Raw genomic sequence first — 16052 nt, forward strand, 5'->3', positions numbered from 1 at the left:
TGTCCATTACATGTCAATCTCCTTCAATGTGAAGTGTGCACAGATGTGATTGGTTCATAGCAATATGTTGCTTTAAAGGAAGGAGTGCTATAATAAATGTATAATACATCAGTTAAATGAAGAAATTTTTGAATAATTTTCAATATTGCCCCAGGTGATTCTGTGTCTTTAAAACCTCATAATACACTATGAATTTTTCTCCCATTCAGAGGACAGGAGGGGATGCGGAACTGTTCATGAATTATCGGGGCAGTCATTGGAGGCTATCAGCTCTAGGGCAGACCTTAGATCAGAACAATATGATGGTAATATTTGCCAATTGAAATAGCGTAAAATTTGCTTCAATGTATCTGCAGAAATCCCAGACAGAGAAATTCCCATGAGGGAAGAAGAAAGGGAAAAATAGGCAGGCCCTAAGGATGCACAAAAAGAATGAAGCTGGGAAGGTATCAAAGTGTGGAGTTGAATATGTAAGTCCATATCTAGAAAGGGCCTACACTTCCATCAACATGCCAGAAAGGAGAAAGGTACCATAGCTGTCAAAATTATAGTAATTTTCAAAGGTTCATAAGAAGTAACCAGATTTTTTTTTTCCCTCTGGGAGGCAAACACAATACAGTAAGAGTATGCAAGATTGGCTTGGCCGAGATTCTGACAGTGACAGATTGTAACACCGTGAGAAGTGAACAATACTGAAGTTTTTTTTCACTGGAACAGGCTGCCCAGGGAGATGGTTGAGTCACCTTCCCTGGAGGTGTTTAAGGGACAAGTGGACGAGGTGCTGAGGGGCATGGTTTAGTGATTGATGGGAATGGTTGGACTTGATGATCTGATGGGTCTTTTCCAACCTGGTGATTCTATGATTCTATGATTTTACTGGGTGAAGACAATAAATTTGACAAAAATACCCTAAACCAAACCAAACCACAACACAACACAAACAAAAAACTTCCAAACAAACAAAAAAACAAAATAAAAAGACTCCACAAAATGAAACCAAAACCAAACAACCTTGTGGAAGAATATAAAACCAGTCTGTCCTACAATTCTAATGACAATGCAATACAGTAAGTATTGTGTAGTGCAGTTGATGAGCATCACTAACTAAAAGTACAACATAGTTTCACTGACTTCAGTGAAGTTGTTAGCCAGCATGCCGAATTATTGCAAGACCACAAATTTTGGGATCTGCTACTCAGAATTTATAATATTTGCCAGCAACTCTGCAGAAAGCTGACCGTAAAGACTACAAAGAGCATAGATAGCCAAGACTGAATTCACTAAGTCGTTGATATCACCAAAACAAACTCTCTCAGCACCCCCAGACTTGTACCATCTTCCACACTCCACCTCATCTTTGAAGATTGTTCTTTGACAAAAATCAAACCAGCTACTACCTTCTTAGCTTTCATAGCCCTTCTTAAAATGCACTTCTGCCATCACTCTCCTGAACGTAGACTGTCAGCCAGCTGCCCCTGTGGCCTTTGAAAACCCCTTTGAATATCCCATCTTAAGTATGACTCCATACTAAATCATCTCAAAATATTTAGTAATGTGAAATGATAAGCCTGACAGTTCATTTACTCCAGTTTTGAAATAAAGTAACTCCTTTGGCTTCTATATATTTTGCTACCATTCTGATCCCTCCTCCTCCAGTCATACAACTAGTTGATAGAAGATGGAAGATACTTACCTTCTTAGTGGGCATTTTTATTTTTAGGAGTTCTGCTTCTCGACTAAGTACTTGCCAAGGTGCATGTATACGGACAAAACTCAATCCTTGACTCTTATTCTGGAACATAAAATAATGAAAACAATGTATTTCAATATTATTGAAAAGAATAGAGTTATAAGATTTCAAGATTTCAACTCTAACTAAATCATGCAACAGCAGGCAATCACAATGAATAACAAGCTTCTGTTACAACCGGGCTTAAATGTGACTTTTTCTTTAGAATCTTCTAATGCTCTAAAATTCATTAAACTACCCCCTACAATGTAGCTGCATGTTCACCGTGAAGACAGTGGTTCCAGATTTTGGAATCATGTGAAATATGAAACCCCAAGCTATAGTTTCCACACACAGATACTTTGTAAGTCATCTACCTTCATTAGTGAGCATTTATGCCCATCTGAATCAGAAGAACCAAAAGAAAAAAATATTCATCCTGCTCTGGGCAGTCTGTGCTTTAGGTTCTCATTTTTAGTTCTGCCAAACTAGTTCCAGGGCTCTTCATCAGACTGGTAGAGCCTTACAAGGCATCATGCCCAACATTTACTGCCCTAAATATCTACAGTTGAAGTAGAAACCCTAAAAAAAATAGAATTTAACTTCTCATGAGAGATATGATTCTAATCTTTATGTAAATAACTGGTTATGCTGTTCAGAGGCAGCAGGGTACACAAGAGGGCCTCTGCACAGCTGGTTTGTTGCCATCTGGGCTGTTGAGGGCGTGCTGTCCCCGTAACACATCTGAGCTAGACAAAAGCAGTCTACGATCAGAAAGCAATAGCCCTGGAAAAAAATATGAAGACAGAACGTAGGCATGTTGATATAGATTTTTCCTCAATTCACACAAATAAGTTATATTAGTAATAACACAGATGGAAGCTTACTGTGGCAATAAAGAGAGCAAAAGTTGGGAAGGGGATTAAAAAGAGGATATGAGAACATTTATTGAGAAGGAGATGAAATTGGGCATCAGGAGGATGCTTGAAAGACTTGTAGATCCAGGAAAGGAATACCAAGATTAATGATCTTTGGGTAGCTGTGTACAGTTTGGTGCTAGGAGGTACTACCACTTCACATTTGCCCACCCATCTGTGCGTCAGGATCAGAACAGTCCTTTCCCTTCAGTGAAGCACAAACCTATTTGCACTCCCTTATACATCCTGAAATTCAGAATTGAGATAAGAAAACTGAGGCAAGGTGTCAACCTTGGTTACATGTTCAGCTTAAATGCAGAACTCATGCCCCAGCTGTGAGTAGATGTCTGGTTTACGTGCAGAGTTACATAAGTATAGAGAAAGCATGTGAGTGCACATAGCTTAATGTCAGTAAAATCAACAAGCAATATAACTGTACAAAGTTGGGAAATATCCATAGAAACATAGCATCATCCATTGGAAATTGACTCCAAGAAAGTTCTCTTTCTCCGGATCTACAAGTTAAGAAGGAACTACAAGTTAAAACAGGGAACGAGTCATGATCTAAATGTATTTCTAAATCTAAAAGACTGCTGTAGCACATTTACCTCTGAAAAGCCTCTCTAAACAGGCACACATTTTTTTTGGGGGGGGGGTTGCATACCATTCATATCAATTTCCAAGTAAAACTGTATGATATCACGTTGGTACCGGCATTTTGGAATTAGTATTAAATACTTTCAAATGCTTACAACTTCATGAAAACACCAAATTTCATTTCCTGAGTGTTTCATAATGTTTTCTGATTGGGAAAAAAAAATATAGCTAGAATAAAAATCCTACCATTTGTATTGCAATCATTTTGCTCTTATTTCCCTTGGACCTGCAACATGATCTACAAACATCACTACATCACTTTCAGCTAACATTTTTTCAGTGGACAGGTTATTTTTCTGGAGCAGAATGAACGGCAGAATCTCTCTCTCATCAGTCCAATGGGGAAGTCTGCTTTAAGAGAAGGAAATAAAAATCTACTGGGCATGAGCAGATGTTCTGGTAATCATTTGCAGAAAATTTATTGATAGAACTATAGAATCGTGGAATCATAGAACGGGTTGCTTTGGAAGGGACCTTAAAGATCATCTAGGCTCACCCCTCCTGCCACAAGGACACCTCCCACTGGATCAGATTGTTCAGAGACTCATCCAGCCTAGCTTTGGACACCTTCAGGAATGGGGCATACATAACTTCTCTGGTCAATCTTTTAGGAACAGATGAGATGTTAAATTTCAGTGGCTGAGGATCAGGAGGCTTCTTCTCAGCTTCTGGCTAAAATCAAGCATGTCTGTTGTCTGGGTGACTATATTCTACATTGGCAAGAGAAAGGACAGTCTGACCTAACTGTTTTTTTCCATCTCAGGTTTATATGACCACACAGATTGTAAATAAAAAATCAATCAGATAATTTGAGAGAAAAGACCAGATGAAGAATATGACCTTTGTATATTTGAACAATAACGTATTGCAAAGTTGCGCTGTTCACGAAGTGTTATCAGATGCTGAGGAATCAGAGCCTTAAATCTTCAAAAGCCTTAAAAATCACCCCACAACAGGACATTGATTGTTTCAATAAAGACTAGTGCAAAGCAGTAATAGACTAACACAGCAGGTGATTCCTGTGGCGCAGTAAACAGAAAGTGCATAAAAATAGTGCTGAATATTTACCTTGGGGTTACTAGAACCATGTTTCCCTCATCTTCCTATGTTTTCCTAATATTGAAATCATTCAGAAAAATATAAAATAGATTTTAGGTCATCTATCTCATATCATATCACAAGGGATAAACCATCTACTTGGTTTTCTATTAAAATACCAAAATACAAACCTGTACCAACTGTTCTGTTGGTAAGAGCCTTTTCCCCAGTTTTCAAGCCTTCACCTGCAGTAGTTCCAACTGTCTGTTTGCATGCCCTTTTTGTTATTATCATTATGATGACTGGCAAAGATCTATTCAACTACCCTGTTCTCAGAGTGCTTAATCTATTGCAAATGTTACCATAAGTGAGAGCTTGTTTTTCTCATTGACAGAGTGGATTTACAGCTGTCTACTGGAGGTATGCACTAAATGGTGTCATTTGGTTAACCACCTGAAATGATCAAGGTACATGTGCTTGTGAATACAATGTAATATTTGCTCTAACCAAATGCTGCCAGCCTTCTCTTGTGAATGCTCACAAACACCATTGCTTACTCATGTACTAAAACTAACATGTTGTGCGGGCTAATGTTATTTTTGTCTATGCATCCACTTGTTATTTAATGCAACCATCCATATCAAGTCCTTTTTCTCTTACAGCTGATGTCTCACAGGGCTTTATTTTTGGCCCTGCATTGTTCTGTGCCTATACCACTGCACTCCTTGATTATTCTACACAAATTACTAAGTATTGCTATGCAGACAACAAACAGATTTGCTACTCTTATGACCCATTTTTTCATCCATCAAATCTATATTCCATATTATGGAGATCTTTAATTAAGTTTCAAAAGTGGAAATTTCTCAATGAGTTATTACATATAATTCTTATTTATATCTTGGTTTCTTTTCTATTTTGTAAAGTACAAATTTACATTTGTCACTGAACTCGGGTATCTGCAAAAGTCAGGTATCAAGTGAGAATTTGTGATTCTAAAGTTAGTGACATCTGCATTTCTTACCCACTTTGACAGTTACAGTTGTCCAATTGAAGCATGGAATATATTTGAACCACAATAACATAATTACCATGCTTTCATTGATCTCTTCCAGTTCACAGTTTCTCAGTTCCAGCCCTTTCAGGGACAGGCCACAGATTAAGGGCATGTGCCATGAAGCATTCTTTATGGCAAAAGGAGTTTGTGAAGAAGTCCTGTTGCTCCATAAGATCACAGCACGTAGAAGGTGGAGTACTGCATATGCAGCTCAAAGATTTCTTATAGTGCAATTATTTTGTCAGACCAACTAGACTCCTACCTTTCCTCATTCTGACAATCCATTTGTCACGTTTTAGCCACATTACTCGAGATAAAGTGTTCTCAACAGTTTGTTTAGACACCTCTAATATGATTTAAAACATATGATGCTAAGGGCATGCTAATTTGTCAGTCACAGTCAAGAAAAAAATGGGCAAAATATTACTATATTCTGGAGACATTTCGTGGTTAGCATATTGCTCCTAGTAACTCTGCATATACAAAATATGTTGCTGAATGTTTTGTTTTAATAAGTCTTTCTCATTATGTCCTCATCATAAAATCACTCATTGCTCACCCTCTCTTAAAGGAATATCATTATATATAAAATGTATATATTAAGGAAAAACAGTTATTTTTAAAAACCTGTCCAAAGAAATAGATTTCTGCTGTGTACCTTAGTAGGAAGAACAGAGAAACACTGAAGGGTAGAAAGAAGCTGAATAGAGATAAGTAACTACTGTCTAAGAGAGTCCAAGGGAACTGCTAATTTTATTTTTTTTAAAGAAATATACATAGGAATTTGTAAGACAAAAATCATAAAATATGAAGCTTGCAAACATCCTTCTTAAAATGGCAAACTCTCTGGGCCTTAAGCATTTTATCTTTCTGTGAATGTTGAATAGAAAAATGCCAGACATATACAGACAGTAAGTTTCTAGTGACTTCCGTTAATGTAATCAGACATCTCTTGCTGACATTGGTAATACCAGCCACACTAGTAAAGCAAAAATAAGCATTTGTAAGGGTAAAGACAGAGGGGAGACAGGTCTCTGTAGCTCAGTAAAAGTAATCATCTTCCCATTTATTCCATCACTAAATGGGTCAGTCACGTCTGCAAATCCAATTGTTCAAAATTAAGATCTTCTCCTGACACCAGCCCTGGAAATTGAGGCAAATAACAATTTGATGTTAAAGTGCAAATAAAACACAATTTCATGTTATTATCACAGAAGAAGTTATACAAAAGCCAATTCAAATACTCAGTGGTTTTCCTCCTGCACAGCTAGCAAGTGACAGAATGACACAGCATTGCCGGATTCAGACAGTGACTGTGAAAGCATTTGTTTTGTGCCAAATGCACAGAATCTCTGTCTCTACAAGGATTGATGCTTTACTAATCTTAATAGTTAGTATCCAAGAACCAAAATCAGATTTTCATGAGGCATATCTATCAAGGTGTACATTAGTTACATTATAAAAAATGAAGGGCTGTTCAGTAGTCCAGGTGAGCTGTCAAGACCCAGAATGAGCAATTCCCTACTCATGTTATCTGTATGATTCCAAGAAAGTAATTTAATTCTTAATGTCACTGATGAAATGAAAATAATGGAACTTTCATCTATCAAAAGATGTTTGTGAAGATAAACATGTTACCGATTGAGAGGCACTCAAATAACATAGTAAACAAATAAGAGTGTATGGTTACAGACAGTAGATGTACTACGTATCTTCTAATTTTTGTATTCCTTCAAAAACTGTAGTACATCCACCTTTTGCCAAATTCCCTTTTCTATTTTCATTATTTCTATTCAGTACAGATCTACCTTACTGTAGATCTTACTGGCTGTATAGTCCCTAACATAATGGTATCCTCGTTAATGACTGCAGATTCTCTTGCAACGGTATTACAAATAATTAGCAGAAGTCCCCAACAGCTCCAAGAAGTTGCCTCATTCCTGACAGAAAATCAGTTACACAAAGAATGAGTGTAAAGATGCAAAGCACAGGCTTGTTCACTGATGGCAAAGGTAAATTCCATGTAGTTCACAGAGTCAGATTTATTTTTAGCTGTCCAACAATACACAAAGCAGACATGCTCAAGTCTGTATTTCAGACTTTAAGCAAAGCTGCAATAATTTAAACACTTTGACAGTTTGCTTTTCCCTTTCTTCATTTCTACCAACAGTGATCTTGTTAATGTCCTGTTTATTTTACTCTTACTCCCACCTCTGAACATAAATAGTTAAAGAATACACTAGTGTGTATAAGCAAAGAACAGAACACCTTGGAATGAAAGATCTGGACAAAACACTTTAAAAGAACCTGTATAACCTTAATTACTTAGATAAAGCACTGTGGAATGAAACGTTGACTTTGCACATCCTTTGCAATGTTTCTTCATGACATTGTTACCTTCACAACCAAAATTTTCCCACTCATCTATAGACAGGAAGTGTCTATGAATGGAAAACAATACAGGAAGCCTAAAAACACAGGCATGTTTCCCCTGAAGATGGAAATATTTAATGGCACAAAACAGAAAGAAAATGAGCTGTTAGAAACTCAAGCACAAATGTAGAATAGATTGTTAAGCCTGCCAAATAAAAAAAAAAAGGCACAGACTTCTGCATTATTGCAGCTATCAATGCAGGATCTACATGGCGGTGGGTAACAAACATGTCAGGATTGTCATTCATTTTTAATTCTTTCTGAATGAACATTTTGAATTTCAAAATTAGTGCATTTTCCTGTCTATTTTCCAAATATTTTTTCTTAAGTCACTAATTACCACACCACAAAAAAATGTGAATTTGAAATGTAAAGAAAAATCTTCCCTAATTGTTTAGAATAACTTCATCAGCAAATTTCACCTATGTCAATCAAACAGTTTTCTTACTACAGAAGCATATCACAATTTCAATAGATATTCTGAAATTGAAGAATATCAAATATAATAATAAAATGCAGAAGTGAAAAAACATCACCAAATCAGTCTTCCTCAAAGAGGAAGGGAGAAGAGTGTCTACTCTACCACCTCCTGTATTTTGGCAGTTTCAGTGGAAAAACACATAATCAGCTGGCCTCGATACATTCAGTGCCAAATTAGCTAGCAAATAAGCCAATACTCTGTAAAATGCATCATATCAAACTTGATTATCGATAATAAAATCAACAAACTTTTTGAGGCCAAACAGTTAACATTAAAAAAGGCAAAACGTAATTCCTCTTGAGGAATGAGACACACTAATCTGGACAGAGATTTATACGCTAAACAATTTTCCAGATGAAGCAGCAAGATCGTTGAAGCCAATACATAGACCAGATACCAGGCATGTTACCAGTAGAGGAATTAATGAAATAGAGACTGAACCCCTGCTCCAGCCAGCTCAATCTCAAGAAGAAAAAAACCAAAAAACGGAGAAATAAAAAAATAACCTTAAAATATTATTTCATCACTCAGTACTTGATCTGGGATACTAACAAAAAAGCATATAAACAGTTCATTCCATTTTGTATTGGAAGATTTTAAATTTCAACTCATTCTTAGGAAAAAAAATTTGAGGGTTTACATTTCTCTAATTAAAATTGTTACTAGATCATACAAATGTATTTCATTTACTAAGCATGCTCTCGTAATCATACACTACAAGCTTTTCGAGGATAGAATTTCCCCTTGTTTTCTCTCACCAAAGGCCAGCAGCAGTAAAAGAAAGCTTGGCTGTATTTACAGAAGCTTGACTGGGGGGGGAAGAAGATGATCAAAGTTTTCTATTTGGCTTGTTCAGTGGGGGGCAATTCAAAACCTTCCTGCCCAGTTACAGCTTCAGTGTAAACAGAGAAGAGGAACAAGCACTTGCAGTCACACAGTAACATTACGCGACAGATATTGGATAAAGCAGCAGGTCCTGGGGTGCATAAATAACTGGTTAAACAGGAAACTGTGGCTAGAGACTCTGCACCACTTAAAAAAAAAGTCAACTAAGGGTGTTGCAGAGTCAGCACTGTACAATGTCATCATAAGTGGCCTGGGTAAAGAGATAAGCAGTGAGAAGACAAACAATACTGATAAAATTTTTCAGGGTTGCAAGGATAAGAGCAGACCGTGAAAAATTGTAGAACTTTGTAAGAGACTGAACAATGGAAATGGCTTTCAATGTAAATAAACGTAGAGCAATATCCATGGGTTAAAACCAATTCATATTTAACTTGCTGGGCTCTGAATTGACCTATACCTGTCAGTAATGACATCTCGGGTTGCAACAGAAATTTCCTTGACAGTATCAGCTCAGTATTTTGTAAGAGCCAAGAAGTAAAGCAAACATTGTCCCATTAGGAAAGGAATAAAGACCAAAAAAAAAAAATTTAAACATAGCAATCCATGCTGTATCCACATCTTGAACTCAATGTGCAGTCCCTGTCTTCTCACCTTCAAAGAGATAAATTAGACCACAAATGGGTTCAGAGGAGAGCAACAACCACCATAAAAGCCTTGCTATGACAGCTACATAGGAATCACTGAGCAGATTGAGAATCTTCATTCTGGAAAAGAGCAGTCTTAAAGAAGACTTTGTAGAAGTCTGTAAAATCACGTGATAAGGAAGGAGGATGTGGATCGATTGCCTACTGTCCCTTTCTGGGAAAGAACTAAAGGATCTCGGACAAAACCAGATTAAGCTATTGGGAGCAAGATCCAAAATAAACAAAAGTACACAGATATTAATGCAGTGCATAGCACCTTTGTCTTGCTAAAAGTCTTTCTGGGTGTAAAAACTTTATGATGTTACAAGAAGAAACTTTACCAGACTTTGGAAGAGAGACTCAGGGAAAGTCACTAGGTAGACACATTACACCAAGTGGGGAAATAACCTGAAAGCAGCTGTGTTAGCAGAACATTACAGTAAAAGCATAAAAGTTTGTACTGTTCCTATTCTTTCCTAAACTTTCTACCATTGCAACTGTTAGACACACACTACTGTGTCGATGGACTGTCCCAAGCAATAAGATCATTTTTGCTATTTTTTGCCAAATCTTATAGAATGGATTTTAAGCCTTTCTTTCTCCTAAGTATCTACCCTCCTATTTCCTCCAGTCAGCTCTTCTTCAATTAACGGCACAGCCAAAAATACGCAGTAAGCCATCTAACTGGACAGACTATAGGCTTCTATGACTGTTATGGGGTTCACCTGCATGTCAGCTTAAAAAGGGGCTGATTAACAGTTCTTTGCTCAGTGACAGAGCAGAACCTGACTGAGGGAGGTGTCTTGGCAGTTTGTCACATTGGGTTCCCTAGCATATCACACTTTGTATTGCCTCAAGCCTAGAGAATAATGGGGACTCAAGAGACATTGTTAGTTCATAATCTCATCACTGAGCAGTTTCTCTGTCTTCAGGTTATGCTACAATCTAGTCAGTAGTTTATAAGAAATAATACAGATTACTACACAATCGCTTTAATTCTGATGTTTTAATGACAGTCTAGGCTGTCCGATGATGTAACCTGACACAGCTACCAAGTTAACAAAGCTATTTAGATGGAAATGATTAAATATTATGACTGAAAATTGAACACAACTCTAGTCTGGACTCACACAGGTTTATTAACAAAGGGGAAAGATCAAAGTTCATTTGGAATCTGCAAACACTAACTGAAGGAAGAACGAATGCAGATGAAACTTAACAAAAGGAAAAGAATTTAAATTTATTTCATTGTGGAGACCAAAGGGCCAGAAATACTTTCATGTTCACCAATCAACCAAAGGAAAGGTAATGATGCTGTTTTGTTATGTGTCTCAATACTCTGGTTACTTGAGAACTAAACTCTTCTTCTCTTGCATAGTACAAGGGAAATTGTTCTGTTTTCAGTAGCTGTCAACAGGAGTAAGCAGAAGCAGGACTGAAGCACAGCATACCTCATACCTGCTTTGGAAAGTCATTTCTCTTTAGAACCAAAAGATCCAAGACCATTTGAGTCAAGATACATCAATGTTCAAAAAACAATTTGAAGGCTACAAAGAAGAGTTTTTGTCAGTTAGGTGGGATGATAAAATGTGGAATTTAACTTTGGATGAGGAAAGTGGATGCTGGAAAAAAGTCATTGTATCTCTCTTTTCTATATTTTGGCATTAAAAAAAATACCACTACTTTGAGTGTAAAAAATAACACTTCCTATGTTGACAATCTTAATATTTAATCTTCTTCAAAGCATGTATTTTTTAAGTCAGACTATATTACTTGGCTGCAGTTAGTTATAACAATAACTTTTTTGATTATTGCTAGGTTATATTTACAATTCTGGGGCTGTTCATTTTAGGTTGTACAGTCAGGTGTGGGAAAGAGCAAAGACAGATTGCAAAAGAGTAAAATGGCATTTCTAGTATTTCTTCAGCAAATGAGACAATTAAACTAACGTAAGAATGTCTCTTTTTCTTTTAATAAATACACATAATGCAAGCAACCAGACTGCATTTCCAAGCACCCAGCATCAGCACAGGTATAACAGAGCCACAATGACTTTGGAACTAGTTCCCTTTATCCAAGGACTGCCTATAGAAGCAGTCCCCAGTCAGTGAGGCAAAAGTGTGCTTCAGACAAAGTGTGGAGGCCAAGCTGATGAGGTCTAGTGGATGCACGCAGACTTTGCAACAGCTGCAGCAGCCCTGCAATCTGAGCAAATCATCAAACAAAGAAAAATAATTGCTTGAAAAATCGCAACTAAGCCTAACATGAGAAGCCTGGCAAACAGGCTGGAAATCAGTGTCCAAGAAATACCTCATTCATAGATGGAAAGTGCAGTATTATACTATTTCTGCAGCTCTAAGAGACCCAGCTCTCTAGACTAATATGATACCTAGGCTGGAAATAATACCTTCCCACAGAGACATGTAAATCACTACTGAAATGAGCCAACAAATAGACCATATCAGATTTTCAGAAATGTTAATTATTCAGTAATTTCTAGTAATCTATGTAGAACATGCCAAATCATCCACATATTTGAAAATCAGCCCTCAATACACTCTATCACGTCAGGGACCTCTCCCTTCTGTACTGCTAGTCTCAGTTCCCCAGAAACTATGGTCCAAAAGAGAATCACTCAGTAGACAGCAGTAGAATGCCTATTACAATGCATTCATCCATCCTAGCAGTAAGGCTTTGTACATCCCATAACTTATATTGGCCAGATTTGGCTGTCATCTCCATCACCATACAAAAAAAAAAAAAAAAAGAAAAAAAAGAAAAAAGAAAAAAAGCAGCCACTCAGGATTTACAACTGTCAGTTTGCTCCTTTGTAACACAAATACTAAAGAGGGATTAACCATCAGCTGTATTGCTTATTTGATCAGATATGTGTCAAGTAAAAAACCCAAAACCCAATAACAAAAACAAACCAACAACAAAAAAAGTTGCCAAATCACTGTAACTGAAATGTGAGTTTCAATTTCAGTTACAACTCTAAGAACAATCTGTCAGCAAATATTGTTACAATAACAATATTTGGCAAAGCTTTACACATTAAAACTGTAGGTTCTCCAATGTATTTCACAAAAGCATTCTACAAAAACATATTTAAGTAAGATTTTGGTTTGAGGTTGACATTGAAACACAAAGATTTATGTAGAAAGCTCAAAAATCATTTCTAGAGTTGTAAGGGTCAGATGGGCCAGTAATTTTCAACTACAAAAAGATAATTAGCAGGTACAACATAAAATATGGATTGTAATGATAAAATGCCAAAGATTTTTGTGCCTTGACGAAAATGCATTTGCTAAGCAAAAATGTTAGAATTGTTATTCCAAACCTGGTGGTATCACACAAACTGAAATTTGAAATCAATATCAGATTTTTTAAGAAATATGGCGCTATGCACTGATAGCAGTAAGTACCTTCATTCACATCTCAAAAATCTAGTTTATGCCTCATTAGAAGTACTCTTCATTTTGCCATTTTTGTAAATGTTTTTACTTCTTTTACATCAGTGCATTCAAAGAAAATTACATATTATCTCTATGTAAAGAGTCTTTTTAAATTATATATATATTGCACCATACTGAACGTTTTTGTACGTTTACTTCAGCTTGTTTCTGCCATATTTCTCCTATACGTCTGCCACACTGAAAAGTATTATCAAATACTACTATTGTCTGAAAAACACCAAAAGTTCAGGAAAAGGAGGCTATGTAACAAAGCCACGTACAAACTCTGCTAGGCTGTGACTTGAAGACAACTTCAGCAACAGAATACACAGATCTTGTATAGCAAAAACCAGCTGCTCTTAGAATTCTGCAAGGTGTGCCTGTTGCTTGGAGGCTAAGGATGCTAAAACCAAATCTTTTGCCTAGGTTAGGTAATGCAATTCTTAGACGTGTCCTGTAATGCACTTAATCTCCAATGCATTTTCTTCTTTACATCATGAAAGCCTCTCATGAGCACTAAGTCAAAACTATCTGAAATCAACAGGAGAGTGAGAGAAAACTGTTTATACTGTTATTAGGGCCTGCAGAATCCAGTCATCATTTTTGAAGCTCCGATAGAGTCACATGTTTAGGCTTGCACCTTAAGTGGGTACTTTAAGAGTATTCACAAAGTGAACATACAGGAAGTCATTCCTGTAGCAAAAATTCATGTTGCGCTAAGTTTTGAGTACCTCAGAAGGTTATGATCTTAAAGATTTCAGTGACTGCTTGCTTGGGAAAGAACCTCAGGACACAGTTTCATAACAGAAACTGGTACAACATTTACTTTCCTCACACATTCCTCACACTTAAGGACACAAAGTTGGTGAAAGGTTTAGAGGAGAAGCTGTATGAGGAGCAGCTAAAGTCACTTGGTCTGTCCAGCCTGGAGATGAGGAGAATGAGGGTAGACCTCATCACAGTCTATAGTTTCCTCACAAGGGGAGGAGAAGGAGCACTAATCACTTCTCTCTGGAGACCAATGAGAGGACCCAAGGGAAGGGCAGGAAGAATGCCACAGGAGGTTTAGGCTGGATATTATGAAAAGGTTCTTCACCCAGAGGGTGGTGGAGCACTAGAAGAGCTCCCCGAGGAAGCAGTCATGGCACCAAGCCTGACAATATACCAGAAGCATTTGAACAATACTCTCAGACATGTGGTGTGAATGTTGGGCTTGTCCTGTGCAGGGGCATGGGCTGGATTCGATGATCCTTGAGGGTCCGTTCCAACTCAGGACATTCTATGATTCTATGTCTGTCATTGCTGGATAAGTGTTAACATACATGAACTCTTCAGAGGGGATTACACATCAAGTGATATCATTAAGTTTATCAGAAGGGATATATCAGGATTGAAATCAAAGGGAAAAATTTGGGGTTGTTCTGCCTTTTTCTTTTTTTGGACTTGTTTTGGCAATCCTGAGTAAACACAGCTGTCTCAAACAAAACTATGGTCCATTTGCAGAGGGCATCACTACATCTGTCTATTTAATACTGATCACAAGATGCTTTTTTTCTTGGCATACGGTTGGGAAAGTATTCTGAGATGAAAGACTCCAAGTTATTCTACAAAATCAGATGGAAGAAAACCAGACAAGCAATAAAATATTAGCAGATATAAGCAGTAATTGGCAAACAATAAGAAATGAGCAGACTAAGGCAGAACAATAAATTAACTGCATATTTGGGGTTAACAAAAAAACAATACAGAAAAATGTGTCTTTGCCTTCCATTACTATAATACATACCCTCACTGGCATCTGTATTACACAAATATTTATTTGTGGTCAAGGATAATTTAAACACATTGTATTATTTTAAATATGAATATCTTCGGTCAGATCAAGATCTGATTTACATAAGTTTGAGAGAAGCACATATCACTTCTTTTTTGAACTCCCACTGCGATTTATTTTGGCTGTTCTATTCTATTTCCTTACACTCAAATGATAGTCTTGGTAATACAGGAACCATCTTCTGTGTTTATTCAGAACACACTGGATTCTCATCTGTCGTACACCCCAAAAATAGTATAAATAGCAGTAACCTCATAGATCCAGATCTCGTTATATAACTTTTGCATATGATGTTAGAAGATTAAAAATAGAATTTACGTTTAGCATTCACTATTAAAAATATCGAGTGGAGCTTTTGCCAAAAAATTCACACATCAATCACAGATAACTGAACAGATGTTTCAGCTGAAGCCTGCTTCAGCTGGAACATTCACACATACACAAAATGACCTCTTCATATTTGTAGAATATTATGATTTTAGAGCTTTCTTAAATTTCATTTCAACAAAGACCATTAACTAAATATTTGCAACATGTGTTAGCTCTTTTCAAATATTTATAGACATGGTTTATAAAAAGAAACTGCAAGTAATCTCAATGCTTCCTTTTGACTAAAAGCACAAACACACATACACAAGTTATATAACTCTGAAACTCTAAAAAGTGCTTTAATTCACCTTAACTCTACACACTAGTATAGATATACATACACATAAAGACTATGCATATGCATATACTCAAATTAGAAGACCCTGCTTGAACTTTGACCCTCCAGGGAGTCTATCTCGGCATTCAAGCTTTTGCCCCCAGTGTCCACCAAAGGAAAAAGCAGCGTCTGGGTTTTCCACAGCAGTATGCAAATACGAAGAGTAGCACTGAGAACAAGTTCTGAGCTGGAGCATCCCCAGCTCATGCTCTGTTA

General features: G+C 36.9%; 1 protein-coding gene across 1 annotated transcript in view; it reads right to left on the reverse strand.

Annotated features, from left to right (window-relative positions):
- The window catches only part of ANO2 (anoctamin 2), a 196412-nt gene that overhangs the window by 153741 nt on the left and 26619 nt on the right, over positions 1-16052 (reverse strand). The window contains exon 4 of the mRNA XM_069863875.1: positions 1694-1792. Within this exon, the coding sequence (XP_069719976.1) occupies positions 1694-1792 (99 nt within the window). The remainder of the gene's footprint in view (positions 1-1693; positions 1793-16052) is intronic.

Source organism: Phaenicophaeus curvirostris, chromosome 1, assembly GCF_032191515.1.
Source record: "Phaenicophaeus curvirostris isolate KB17595 chromosome 1, BPBGC_Pcur_1.0, whole genome shotgun sequence".
Classification (NCBI taxonomy): Eukaryota; Metazoa; Chordata; class Aves; order Cuculiformes; family Cuculidae; genus Phaenicophaeus; species Phaenicophaeus curvirostris.